Genomic DNA, 14,318 nt, shown 5'->3' with positions numbered 1-14,318 from the left:
GGTAACGTTCAGCGGGTGCGGCCTCCAGCTACCGCAGGTGCCTCTGACGTGCAAGGGGAGGGCGTGACGACATTCTGCCAAGGCTAACGCGTGCTTGCTTGTCAGCGCGCGACCCTAGGAAAGCCTGGCCGTTGTCCTTTTGCTTTTCGTTGCTGTAGGTGACTTCAAGGCTGAACGAAGAGCTCGGTCTTGTAGTGGCTTCCCCGTAGTGACCTTTGTCATCACGTTACCGTGCAAACCTCTGTCATCCCTGTCGCTTCTCGTTTGAGTGGGTCTTCCTTAAAATTGCTCTTTTTGAGTTATCGTGATTTGGTCAAGTTCAGTTTTTGTAGAAAGCTTAAAAAGTACTTGCATCTTGGCTTTCACCTTGAAATGCATCACTTTTTACTACTTTTGAAAATTACACTTATTTTATACTTTGGTAGTGTCTACGAGGTAATCTCAGGTTTCCTAAACGCTGTTTTTTAATCTTACAGTTTGGTTGCTTGTATATTTTTTTGTGAATTAGGTTGTTGAGTATAATTTCTTTTTTATTACGTTTATTCTTAGTGAATATTGAACACCAGATAAAGCAAAATCAAATTGGGTGCTTTATTAGAAAGCTCAGAACTGTGCATTTAAGCAGTAGTATTCAAAATTAGTTGCTAAGAGAACTTTTTTTGCGTCTGATGACTGAATACAATTGCTTCTTCGCTGAGACACACGTGTCAAGGACTGGTTAGCGGATAGGCCGAGCTGAACAAGAACTTGCATTTAAGGCTATAAAACTTGCAGGCAGAAGGATAACATTTGAATTCTAGAGTGTCTTTCTTTACATATTGTAACGGTCTATAAAATCCCTGCAAATTCTAGGTGTACTTTCTGGCTAGGACAACAATTAAGAGCAGTCTTGTCATTTGGCTGTATTACATTATTAATACTCCAGCCATATTTAAGGAAAAATATGTAAATTGACAAAAGTCAAAAAGAAGACGCTATGCTATACGTGGTTTCAGTTAAGTTCCGATACTGCTACATGGGAGGCATAGATTTTTGCCACTTTATCTCCTAGAGGACCATGATTAACTCCTTGCAAGACAAAGCAAATAACAGTAATTAAATTTTTGGCTTTGCTAACTATTGGAGATGATGTGGCTGCTACACGAGGGGTGTGGTGCTGGCAGTAGGTGTTCACTTGCCCGCGTGCGGACAGCTGTGAGGCAAGAGCAGTAGCTCTGCAAGTCTGTGAGAGCATCTGCAAACCGCAGCGTGGGAACGTGAAAGCTCACAAGTTCCATCATCTGTAGTTCCCGTGACAGAAATGCTGTTGCAGCTGGGTGATGTTAGCGAAGGAGAAGGGCGGCGGCATGCAGCGAAAGAGTTAATCTCTGCCCGTTTTGTATTACCAGAATGTTTAACTTCTGCCAAGGTGAAATACTTTTAAACCAGTAGTGGCTTTGTGTTGAATTTATGAGAAGCATCGATCACTTGTCTTGGTTTCTCAGAAACAAGTGACTAAAATCAATCAGTCTTGCAGACAAGGGCAACAGGATACAAACTGGGCTTAACTTGGTAAAAGCTGTGATTGTGCTCAGCTCAAGCTGTGCTGCTAATGTAACCTCTTCTTTATGATGCGTAGAATAAACAAACTTAGATGAACGATGCTTAAAAACATCAGATTTTACAAATGACACGTGGCTGTGTTGGTCACTAATTAAAAATATTCTGTGACATTTTTAGAGAGCCTTTCATCTCTTTTCTGCAGCCAGCCTTTGACGTTTATTAGCGGGTACCCTCTGGCTGTAGAAGCACTGGTGTTCTGTCCTGTGATGCTCTGTCCAGGCTTTGCTAAGATGAAAAGTACATAACAAAAAAACCCAACCCAGTACCTGCATGTTCTCGCTTCTGCTTTTCAGAGAAATGTGGGCAGCCTTAAAAAATTGTAAATCAGCTTGTGTCCTGAGGTCAAATTGATGGTAAAGATAAAGGTAACTTTTTAAAATATCACTTGCTGTAATTTGTTATTTTCAGGAAATGATGCACATAATAAATTATTAATTTTCATGCAGTGCTGATGGGAATAAGTCATCCTTTGCCTGAGATTTAGAGTTGAGGAAAATGCCCGCAGTGCGCTGGGAACTTTAAGCAATTGCTTTGGGATAGGCTGTTACCGTAACGCACCTCTGCATGTACCCTTAGGGAACAAAAGCTTTTTAACTTTAAGGGTGAAAGACAGACAGTAATGTGGAAGCGATTTCTGTTGCTTCTTGTGCTGCAATCAAAAAGCAGTGGTCTGTAAGAATGCTCAGAAGTGACTGGGCTATTTGAATCGCATAGTAGAGAGCGCTGACAAAATTATGGTCAATGATCACAAATTGTCCTTGTGTATAAAGTGGTCAGAAAAAACAGGATTTATGGATTCTGCGTGCCTGAAGGTTTGTTCTGTACTGGCACGTAAGCATATGGTTTTATTTTTGTTTTTAGCAGGTTCTTGTTCCATGATACATGCAGAAGGAAAGCAGTAAAGGAAAATACAGATTGCACAGACAGACATGAATCTTATGTTTGCTCTCTCAGATGGTCTAGTGAGTGGTGGAGAGGAATGAACTTTGTGTGAACTGATGCACACACCTGTCTCAAGTACTGAAATGCGTGGTGGCTGAAGTAAAGCTTTAGTATGTTGTATAGACCGAGAATTTGAATTATCAAATCGCTTTTGGATGTATTTTGTAAAACTGAGAAGAGCACTGTACCTTGGTTTTCCTTATTGTTAGACCTTGAATGATGATGAATTACTGTCCTATGTAGTAATAAAATTCAAGCCTTCAGTTCTCACGATCATTGTAGATAGGCCCACAGTGAGTTGTATTGTATTGCGGCAGCCTCTAACAGGCACAGTCTATCCAAAATGATTTGTTGTAGGATGTGGAGTTTTGTTTTCAGTATCTTCAAAAATCTATGTAAATCCTTGACTGGGTACAGTAGTGGTGCTCCCAGATGTTTGTTTTCCATGAGACACTCCAAAACACTCATGTGGCCAGGAAAGCTATTTAATACAGTAGCACTGACTGTAGCCTTGCATACTTTTTGAGAAAAACCAGCAGTAAATCACAATATAAAGAAAACTTTTCCTGTTCTCATTTCCCTAGGAAGATGTTGATATTCCCAGTAGGCGAGTTTTGATTACTGGTGCTACGGGACTTCTTGGCAGAGCAGTGTTTAAAGAATTCAATGAAAATAATTGGAATGCAGTTGGCTGTGGATACAGGAGAGCTCAGCCCAGATTTGAACAGATTAATCTTCTGGACTCTATTGCGGTTCATGACATTATCCATGATTTTCAGGTAAGTTTCTGGAGGATGAAGTAGATGGATAGGGTACTTCTTACATCTACTAATCAGCTGGCAGTGCTGCTCCGATTCTGAGTTTGTGTGGGTTTAGTGGGGCTACTGCTCCAGCAGAGCTCTATGAAATATATGGCTGCTCTTTCTGCCACATCTGGAGTGTGGGTTTGCTCTGTAGATACAGGTAGTTCTGAACTTTATCATCATCACCGTTAGTAGACTGCAGGTGACAGATGTTTGTGTTGGCACACGAGCATTGATAGGTGAAAGAAAAAGATCAATGTGAGTTATTGACATGCCAATATGAAGCGGTTCTTTCGAAGTTGAAGCATACTTGAATACAAAGCAGTAACTGCATGTCTAGTGTTCACTGGTTTTTCAGGCTGGTTTGCAAGGGGAATATATAAAATGTGAAATACTTTATGCAGGGTGCCATTCTATAAAATGGCTTTAAATATCTTGTTAATAGTCTGCATATGTCAAATAAGCCATATATAAATGGCTGGTCTAAAAGTAGTTTGGCTGATGGTTTTTTTAAGTACCATTGTGTGTGTGTGTGTGAGATGTGTGTTACATTATTAGTATTACTACATTTTATAGTATTATATTGAGTTAAAAAGAAAAAACCCAACAACTTCGATCTTGCTGTAAAATTGAAGCTACTGAAGATCATAACTGCAAAATTAATGAGCAATTTTTTTGGTATTCTAATATGAAATCTTGAAGCGGCATGGTTCTGTTTTACTTCCTAAGGAAAATACGCTCCTCAGAATGCTATGATTAAAAACAATACTACAACTTTTATTACTTCTCACAACTTGTGAAACGCCTTTTTGCCTGAGGGAGTTCATTGCTAGAGTTAGGGTGCAACTGCAATCTCTTAACAATGTTTGTTGTTTAAAATTAGTCTTTAATTTCCAGCCTCATGTTATAGTGCATTGTGCTGCTGAGAGAAGGCCAGATGTTGTAGAAAGTCAACCAGATGCTGCTTCTCAGCTCAATGTGGCTGCTTCAGGGAACTTAGCAAAAGAGGCAGGTAAGGAGACCATCTGATGGGTTTGGTTTCTTGTTAAAATACTGCATTTGTTTATACAGGAGCATAAATACGAATAAGTTACCCACAGTGCTGAATGTCATTTCTGCCATCAGTGTGCAGTCGATCCATTTTCTGTAAGGGTAGCACACATGCCTATGTGAAGGATCAGTGAACAGACAAAGCAGTGGGAATGAATAGGGCTAGAAGAGGAGGTCTTTTGGATCTTTGTTTGAAAGTTTATTGGGATTTCAAACAAGGCATGAATTAAAACAGACTATGTATAAACATTTTCTTCCTAGCTGGAGTTGGAGCGTTTCTGATCTACATTAGCACAGACTATGTATTTGATGGAACAAGCCCTCCTTACAAAGAGACTGATGTACCAAATCCTCTGAATTTATATGGCAAAACCAAGCTAGAGGGTGAAAAGGCAGTCCTGGAAAATAATGAAGGTAAGAACACACTCACACATTTTTAATAGAGGCTTTCTATTTTTTACTTTAGTGGTATATTAACTTAATAGACTCATAAGTCAGTGGCAAAGTTGCAAAACCATGGAAACAAGATTTAGGAAAGAATGTGATTAGTAATCAGTGTCCTTGCTCATAAACAATTCCTATTGCTTATAGGTTGACTAAAGCTTTATTTCTTATTTGTTCTGATCTTAATTTGTGTTACTAGTCTCTGCTGATGGACATTCACAAGCTTTTGTCTACTGTGAATCAACTATTCCTAAGGAGAGATAAAATACATCATCAATACATTGTAATGGCACAAGCTTTACCACACTTACTATATAGCTGCTATTATTTAGGGGGATGCATTGTAATTGTTCTAAATGTACGTCTACTTAAAGGGGAAAACAGATGCGTGATTCACTAATAATGCAGATAAAATCAACATAGGATTTTGTTGTTAAGTCCTTTGGTTTGCTTGCTGGTACCCTGTTTTGCTCTCATTACATAAGCCATCAAGCCGTCCATTTCATTTTTACCCACCTAGCATACCACACACATCAAGTTCCTGCTCTGTAACACTCTAAACGGTTAGTAACGTAGTTCTGTTCTTAAGCAACTCATTTTTTTCATTTGTTATTTAAATCTTTTCTTAATAAAAACTGGCATTCAGAATATACAAACAGAATTTTAAAAAAATTTCTTAATAGAGGAAAAAACCTTGGGACTGAACATGTTCCCCTGCATTTAAAAAGTATTTCTTGTACAAAAGAGAGGTTTGGCTGTTCCTAGTTAGTGTGCTGTCAGTTTCCAGTCACAGATTCTAAGGACGGAAACGCTTCTATTTTGTCAAAGTATTTGAAGAAAATAATCTTAGTGCATTGCAGAAGAGGCTTCAAATATCAGTATGATACTTGCCCTGTGATTCTGCTCTGCCTAGCCAAAGAACTGAACAATCGATAAATTAGAGTGATGGTCTTTCAGAAAGTAAATAAATACTATATTTAAAAACGATAGGCCTTAATAAGGGTTTGTCATTACTAGTAAGAAAGAGACTTTCTAAAAAACATGTTGATAGGAAAAGTCTTATTTCAGTAAAAAACAATTTAAATAAAAAGGAATTCACTCCACCTCTTAGTTAAATATCACCTCTGAATTTGACTATGATGCTGTTTGCTCCCTATTCTAGATTGGTGGTGTGGCTTAACCTGGGCCAGCAACTAAGCACTACGCAGCCGCTTACTCACTCCCCCCACAGAGAGATGGGGGAGAGAATCCAAAGGGTAAAAGTGAGAAAGCTCATGGGCTGAGATAGACAGTTTAATAGGGAAAGCAGAAGCCACGTGCGCAAGCAAAGCAGAACAAGGAATTCATTTGCTACTTCCCACTGGCAGGCAGGGGTTCAGCCATCCCCAGGAAAGCAGGGCTCCATCACGTGTAACGGTTACTTGGGAAGACAAATGCCATCACTCCCAATGTTCCCCACTTCCTTCTTCTTCCCCCAGCTTATATACTGAGCATGATGTCGTATGGTCTGGCATACCCCATTGACTAGTTGTGGTCAGCTGTCCTGGCTGTGCCCCCTCCCAGCTTCTTGTGCCCCTGGCAGAGCTGAGAGCTGAGAAGTCCTTGGCTTGTTGTGTGTTATCGACATTCTGCTAGTACTAAATCAAGAACACAGCTCTATACCAGCTACTAGGAAGAAAATTAACTCTCTTCCAGCCGAAACCAGGACAGTATCCACCCCTTATTCCATACCATTTACATCATGCTCAGGTCCCTGTATAACCCAATACATCCTCGTTAATCATCACTCCCCTTCCCATCCTTCAATATATTACACAGATACCATTCCCTTTGTCTATGGACCACCCTTGTAAAATGTCCATGAAATGTCCAGAAACATCTCAGGTTTGATCCCCGTACAGGCCACCAGTCCACAAAATGTCCACCGAGTTCATTTAGTCCATGACTTTGGGCTCTATCTCTTATGCTGATCACTCAGGACAGGAGAGGTGATGTGTAGTGTGGAGTTACTGGGCACCAAAGCCAGCTCAGGTCAGGTCATTGCTGCACTTGCACTGATGCTTGTAAGGCTTGTCCTCTGTTGGTAATTCCTGTAACATGCAACTCAAATCATGGGTTACATACAGAAACAGCAGTGATGCCCTGGCACCTGCCAGCCCAGGTGCATTGCCATGGCATTATCAAAATGTTCCCAGGCACATCACAGTGAAACGATCAGCAGTATAACAAGCAGCAGAAGCAAAAAGCAGTCACTACTGAGCACTAGACAATTGGTAATGAAGATAAGACTGCACCTAATTCAAGTATGTGTGGGTATCTTGCTAGCTCCTTCCCCCAACTCAACATTTCAGTTTTGTTTTATAACCTTTTTGAGCGTGATCTGTCAGGCAGTAGTGGGTTGCAGCAGTGGTATTATTAGCAGAAGGAATTTCGAGATGGTACTGAGTAAAATGCTTGAAAATGTCAATTATACTGTATCATACAAATATAAATATTTTACATGTATTAGTCTTCCAACCACTGATTTACTAATATTGTATGGGTAGAATTCAGTCTATCAGACGTCTGTACTAGTGTGAAGAACTTTCCTGTCTATTTCTGTTGTAGAATGCAATGATTTCCACTAATACTTTCATTTTTTGACTTTTTTTTAAAATAGGTTTTACCTTGGCTAGGAGAGGATACAAATTTTATTTAGTGCTTATGCTTATAAACCAAAAAGGTTTCAGTAGGTCTTCAGAACCATTTGTAATGAAGGTAATGCTCTCCAAGTCTCACATAACTCTGTGAACAGAAGGCAGGCAGGCAGTCTTGTTCTCAAATAATGAATACTTCTAAAGATCTCTTAAAAAAAAGATTTCAAGCAGTATTTGAAGAGAGGAAGAACATATTTGCTGAGTGACCAAATAACTGTTTTTAGAGCAGCAGGAAATCAGTATCTTACTGTATTTGTTTTCCTTTTGTAAGTACTTCTTTCTGTTTATTCTTCTGTGAGAATAATTTTTGTGTTAGCTTTTTCTTTTTGCCTCATAGCTATAGCATTTTCCTATAAACCTTTAAGAATTACAGTGATTTGGTAACTCCCACTTTCAGGACTGGTTTTAATTTCCCTGTAAGTAAAAATATATGTATTAATTTTAATGAATTTTTCATACCCTTCTTGGATTTCCCCTCAAAGAAGCCTTTCAAGTCTTCATGACTGAGATAGATAGTCTAGCACGATGTACTGAAAAGAAATATCCTTCTCTTTGCACTTGTTTACTGTTAGCTTAATTTCTCACATTGCACTATTGAAATCTAATATTGTTTACCACTGTATTCTGTGAACCTGTTCCTCATTTTTCAAGCTCTTTATTCATTCCAAGGTTCATGTCTCTCTTTTGGTAAATAATACCCTCCTTTATGCAGGAGGCTTCTACATGCTGGGTGAAAAATCTTTGTAACTAATGCCTGAATATGGTGATTTGTGATTGGGGAGAATTTTTGTTCTTGCTCTTACCCAGGGAGGGTGGGGAGTGCTGGAGTAACTGCATAGTGCAGTTGGGTTTTTATTTTTTTTAATTTTTGTTCTGATGCAAACAGGCTGCCGTTTTTTCTCTTGCAGTGTTAATGAAAGCTTGTTGACTTCATAGAAATCAATGGCGTAAATGAAAATAAGTTTTTATAAATGTAGCGTTTGTAAACTTTTAATCAATTAAATTAAATTAAATTAAAATGGTATTCTGAAGCCAAAGATATTAATTGCATTTTCTTTGTGATTTGTAGATGCTTACTATTACCAACATATTTCTTAACAGTCCCAAAACACTTCTGGGGTTATGCTACAGGATTCACACCTATTCATAAAAATGTTAATACTTGTTAAAATATTCCTTCTTTTAGATGCTGCAGTACTTAGGATTCCTGTCTTGTATGGAGAGGTAGAAAGACTGGAGGAAAGTGCTGTGACTGTTATGTTTGATAAAGTACAGTTCAGTAATAAGTCTGCCAACATGGACCACTGGCAACAAAGATTTCCTACTAATGTCAAGGATGTAGCAGCTGTTTGCAGACAACTAGCAGAGAAGAGAATGCTGGTAAGAATTTTAAGTAACAAGCCTCTTCGGGGTAAAAACAATTTGAGTTCTTGGGTTTGTTTCTGAACAACTGAGAATGGCATATAGCCTGCATTATTCTTTGCACTTCTAGAACACTGGGAGGGAGGAAAGAACTAGCTTCACTACTACAGTATCTTTACATGACAGTGTGTGGGTGTTCTGATATTTGAAACAAAAGTGAGTGAAGTCATGGGACAGATCCTTCTGAAAATTGCCCTGTGTCTTCTAGGATACAGGAGAGAAATGCAAATACCTAACTTATTCTAATATGCCTCTTACAAATTGCCATTTTGGACTAAAAAACCCCACGGTGGTTGAATGTAATTCTCAGAGATGCCCTTGTTTATTTTATTAAGAACACTGAGGTGGCAAAAAAAGCCACTGGACTTAAATACTTTATTCTGTTTGTTCACCGCAGTACCTTCAGATTACCACTATCACATGGTAACAAAACCAACCAACCACCTTTACTTTTCATACATATAACTTTGGAAAAAAAAAAATGGACAATGCACCTATGGTAGATGTGGTGCAATCAATTTGTTTGATAGAATTTGTACATGGTTTGCAGTTTAACATTCAGAATACGGTGATGCCTTTTGCATTTGTTTTGAGTAAGTGAATAGTATAGAACAGCTGAGTTCCTCACCCCCAGCTATTTGACCTTGGTTGGGTGGCTGTCTCCTTTCCCTGTTAATTCTACAGAATATGAGCTGTTTGTGAAAAGTCAGGACATACATGTATATAACAGTTTTCAGTCTCAATCCGTATTCAGGCGTTATCTGAAAGTGCGCAACACATTTCCAGAACATCAGTGACGTGCTGTAAGATGCCTTTTAGGATAGGATATTGCTGGAAGATTATTCTAAACAGTTCTTGCACAGGAATTGGTCTGAGGACTAGCTAGCTGCTTTTTTTTCACCTGTGCTTCCTGTTTCTTCTGTAGGACCCATCAGTAAAAGGAATATTTCACTGGTCTGGCAATGAGCAGATGACTAAGTATGAAATGGCATGTGCAATTGCAGATGCTTTCAACCTTCCCAGCAGCCACTTGAGACCAGTAAGTCATGTGTTGTTCGGCCTGTAGAAAGATGGATGTGCTTTATTCTTTCAAGCAGTCAGGCTCACGCTAGCTATACAAGTAAGATTCCTCTTCAGGACAATCTGCGTGAGTATATCCAGCACAGCAGATGTATTGCTGAGAATGCTGTCTGGTGCCTAACTCAGGATAAAACAGCAGCTGCTTTGACCTGCTGAAAATTACTCAGTCAGTCAGTAACCAGTTTCACAGTCTGTGGTGTAATGATATTTCTGCAGAACAGCTCCCCTTAGTCATGAGTAAATCCATGGCTTTTTGTTGTATTTTTGTCCTTAAAAAAGTTTACAGATTGACTGAACGTAAACGTGAAGGTAGGAATCTGTAAGAACTTTTCAATGTCCAGATTTATTTCCGAATACACACAATTAAGAACTTCAAATCATTTTTGCTTTGCTTAAAACACCAGTCCTGCAGTTCTATTGACGCTTAAGACTACTCGTAAAGACATACTGATAATGTTGTGAGAGTATAACATATAAATAAGATTTTATTTATATCCAAAATAAAATTCCAAAGATTCTGAGTTAGTAAAGGCTGGAGCTGAAATGTGGCTTGGAAGATGCAGAGAAAAAGAATGGAGAACACTAAGCTAGCTTGAATTTTTCCTGCCCAAATCTATTTTTCTTCAAGTATATGAGTCATTTCAGAGCATTTTTTACCTTGTAATTATAGTCATAGGGTGAAAATAGGAATAAAATGTAGAAAAGCAAAAATGCTGAGCAGTTACTGAATGAGATAAATTTCATGTAAGACACTCTACGTTGCTCTGCCTGACATATCTTATGTTGAAATGAAGTTAACCATAAAACAAGCAACCAAACAAACAAAAAACCCAACCCCAAGCCAAAAAAGACCCCACAAAATAGTTCGAAGGGAAGAGGGAGATGTACCGATACAGAAAGCTATGAAGGAAAACTTCTAAATGAACATACATATATAAGAAAAAATATTTTTCTGTCATTTCTGATTACTTGTTGGTGTGTCAGGGTTTTTTTCCTGTTTATTTTTTAGATTACTGATTGTCCAGTTGTGGGTGCTCTTCGTCCGAGGAATGCTCAGCTAGACTGCTCCAAGTTGGAGATGCTGGGGATAGGTCAGAGAACGCCATTTCGATCTGGGATCAAAGAATCACTTTGGCCTTTCCTTGTTGACAAGAGATGGAGGCAGACAGTCTTCCATTAGTTTGTAACTTTTTTAGTAAAAGTATGGTATGTGGCACTTTTTTAAAAGAAAAAAAATAGTTTTGTATGAGTGTTCTTAAATTGTGACATTTATGACTTTTCATTTAATCAGGTAAACATATGGTCTTGCACTAGTGAAATTGTTAGCCTAAAAAAAGTTCAGTGACAAAAACTGAGCCTATTTGATGTCATGGATCTTTCCTTCCATTCATACCAGTCTAACTTAATGTCTATTCTTAGCAGATTATGGTCCTTAGTAATAGGTACCATTTGATGCTAAGAATGACTCGGATCACTTGTTGACTTACTTTTAGCTGAAATATGTTGTTGATGCTTAAGGTCTGTGCCATTGTTGTATATACCATTTCTCTTCATTAAAAGACATGGTTGGTTATTTTATCACCAAAAACCTGAGTTTTTTGTTTTTAACTTCTGAAGGTGGTATTCTTATGACGTTAAATAGGAATCGTTAAATGTTTGTTTTGCTTCAGCTATGATCAAAATGTTTTTTAAAAAAAGTGAAACTTTATTTTTGCAATTATCAAGTGTACTTTTTATGCTTGAAATATTTTCAGAATGTTCTGTAACTTGAATGCTTGCAGCTTCATATTTGTACAGTAAGTTGTATGCATTTGTTTTAACGGTGACATATAAAAGCTAGAAGAGGGTTGGGAGGGTGGGGAGCAAATGGTTTTGACCTGGGGTTTTTTTGGGTGGGGGGACTGGAGCTGGAGGCTTTTTTTTTTTTTTTTTTTTTTTTTTTTTTGGGAGTGGGGGATGTCTTGTTTTTTGTATAAAAGCATGAAATATCTTCATCTTTCTTTTGGGTAGTATTTGGGATCGGTGAAATTAGTGGGAGGAAGATTTTTATTAGTCAACACATGAGAGACAGAGAGGAAAGGTATTTCAAGAATTTGTAGCACTTGCGGCTTCTTTTGCACAGACTCTGAGATCTTGCACTGATGTAGCTTGTTCTGGAATAGCAGAGTGCGTATGTAGAAGGTTTGCACCATAATAATGTAACCACAGTAGTCTAATATAAGCAAATCTTTAATCTGCTTTAGTCTAGTCCTTAACTCAGTAATCAGGTAAAGTAGAGGAAGAATATGTTTTGTAAAGGCTAGTTTCCTTCTGGAGCTGTAGAATCAACAATATAAATGTTCTGAGATTGCCAGCAGATCATTACTAAAACTAGGAAAAGCTGCGTTTGGATGATAATTTATTTTACTGAGGTTGAAATGAAGAGGGAGGGAAAGATGTTCAGCTTTTAATTTTTTAAAAAAAAGGGGGAGGTGGAGAGACACAAAAATAGACCAGCTGAAGATCTTCTAAAGGTCAGCTTTACATTCAGTCATTTAATTTCCAACTGGCATATGCTAAGAGTTCACAATCCCAATTTGGTTTTAGTCTGAAGTCCTGATACATACATGGTAACCTATCTCCAAAATGACAATAAATATATATTGCCAGCGTGAGATACAGTTGTTGATTCTTTCTTTACCATCAGGATTTGTTTATCTGAATCATAAATATTTGCAATTCTTCTTGAAATCTCTGTGCCCTTTCAGTGATTTCCTTCCTCCCCCCCCCCCAATTCAGTGAACTACTTCAAGAGTTAGATTAGGTTAGGTCAGTGTTCCTCTGTCAGTGTGCTGCTGCCTTGGGGATGTGATAAATGTACAGAAAAACCCCAAGGTATGGAAGGTTTTGAAAATAACGAGCCTGAAAAATCCTGTGCCTCAGTGCTTGATCAGGAAGATTCTGAGTACATCTCCTCCACTTTTAGGCAGCTATGTTTTTATTAAATTTGACGCACATTTCTTAAAAAATCACAGTAAATTTAAAACAGCTATGGAAAATCAGGGATGGGGATAATAAAAGCCACAAGAAGAAAAATTGTTAAGACTACTGAGATGGACAGTAGCTTGCTATTCCATTGTGTGGTTTTGTGGGTTTTGGGTTGGTTTTTTTTCCCTTTGGCATACATAATCAGAAGTTACAGTATTTTATTAAAATCAAGTAGCTAAATAATTCTCTAAGTGGTTCTCTTCTGATTTCATTTCCATTTCAAAAACATGGGAAAATATATTAATATTTGGAAGGCAGTATATGCCATTTTGGACTTAATGCAAATTTTTATTAAACTGTTCTCAAATTATTTACTGCTAGATCCACCAAAAAAAACGGATGTTACAGCACTGACTAGGGCAGTATCCAATTCTATACTTTTTATTAATGAAAGGTTTGTTTTTTTTTTTTCCCCCAAGATGATGCAAAACTATCTCTTCCACCTACAGGAAAGTGGTCTAACCATCCCTTCCCTTCAACGGGTATAAGTCAATTGGCACTGCTATCCGTTACTGTAAATGAGCAGCTTGACCAGGAAGGAAAAAGGACTTCTCTCCCAAACATAAAGCACCTAATAAGGATGAGTTGGGCATTTTACTGTGTGGAGAGAATTGGAATTTTGATTATTTATTTTTTTTCCCCATACCGAGCATTTTCTTAAGTTCTACATTTGCAGAACTGTTTTTGTGTTCAGTGAAATCTACAATTGTTCAAACAGGAAGGGGTAGTTTGGGGAACTCTTGCTTCCAAAGCAGCATTCCAGATAACATTTTTGTATAAGGTGTTGGCAGTATGATTTAATTCATGTAAGTGTTGCACCCTGTATACATTGTTACTCAGCCTAATACTTAATTTTTCCACTCAGAAAGAGGGAGAATATGTTTGTTTGAAAAAGAAGGGTCTAGAGCTAGTTACATTAAACTTGCAACTCTGGAGTAAGTTTCAAAGGACGACCATATGACTGCAAGATACAAAGACAACAAGAAATGTATCAAAAAACTGTGATTCTCATAGCTGCACTCTTGAATAGTTGGATGACCAAAGATAGAAAAAATCAAATGGTAAGGCAATATGAGCTTTCCCACCTCCTACTGCATCCCTTCCACAAAAAGTTGTTTAGGTATATTCAAAGGCTATGTTCAATGCAAACTATATTCCTAGCTAGACTGCAGTCCGAGGGTCTTGTTACTAGTGCTTTTAAAAAATGTCTTGGGTACGGTTTTGACAATTCAAAAGCTATTTTGAAGTGTAG

General features: G+C 38.0%; 2 protein-coding genes across 2 annotated transcripts in view; both read left to right on the top strand.

Moving 5' to 3' along the window:
- The window catches only part of HMMR (hyaluronan mediated motility receptor), a 21,172-nt gene extending 17,963 nt beyond the window's left edge, over positions 1-3,209 (top strand). Inside the window, exon 17 of the mRNA XM_035902469.1 lies at positions 3,129-3,209. Coding sequence (XP_035758362.1) covers positions 3,129-3,139 — 11 coding nt within the window. The 3' untranslated portion in view covers positions 3,140-3,209. The remainder of the gene's footprint in view (positions 1-3,128) is intronic.
- MAT2B (methionine adenosyltransferase 2B) lies at positions 1,920-12,492 on the top strand. The gene is made up of 7 exons (XM_035902470.1): positions 1,920-1,967; positions 3,129-3,323; positions 4,245-4,359; positions 4,659-4,811; positions 8,724-8,917; positions 9,885-9,998; positions 11,049-12,492. Exons 1-7 carry the CDS (start codon positions 1,953-1,955, stop codon positions 11,217-11,219), a joined length of 957 nt encoding a protein of 318 aa, XP_035758363.1. The 5' UTR covers positions 1,920-1,952; the 3' UTR covers positions 11,220-12,492.
- The last annotated feature ends 1,826 nt before the right edge of the window (positions 12,493-14,318 follow it).

The sequence above is a fragment of the Egretta garzetta genome, unplaced genomic scaffold, assembly GCF_000687185.1.
Source record: "Egretta garzetta isolate BGI_Z169 unplaced genomic scaffold, ASM68718v1 scaffold209, whole genome shotgun sequence".
In the NCBI taxonomy this organism is placed as follows: domain Eukaryota; kingdom Metazoa; phylum Chordata; class Aves; order Pelecaniformes; family Ardeidae; genus Egretta; species Egretta garzetta.
The sequence above is the reverse complement of the archived record's forward strand: the minus strand, read 5'-3'. Positions and strand labels throughout refer to the sequence as shown.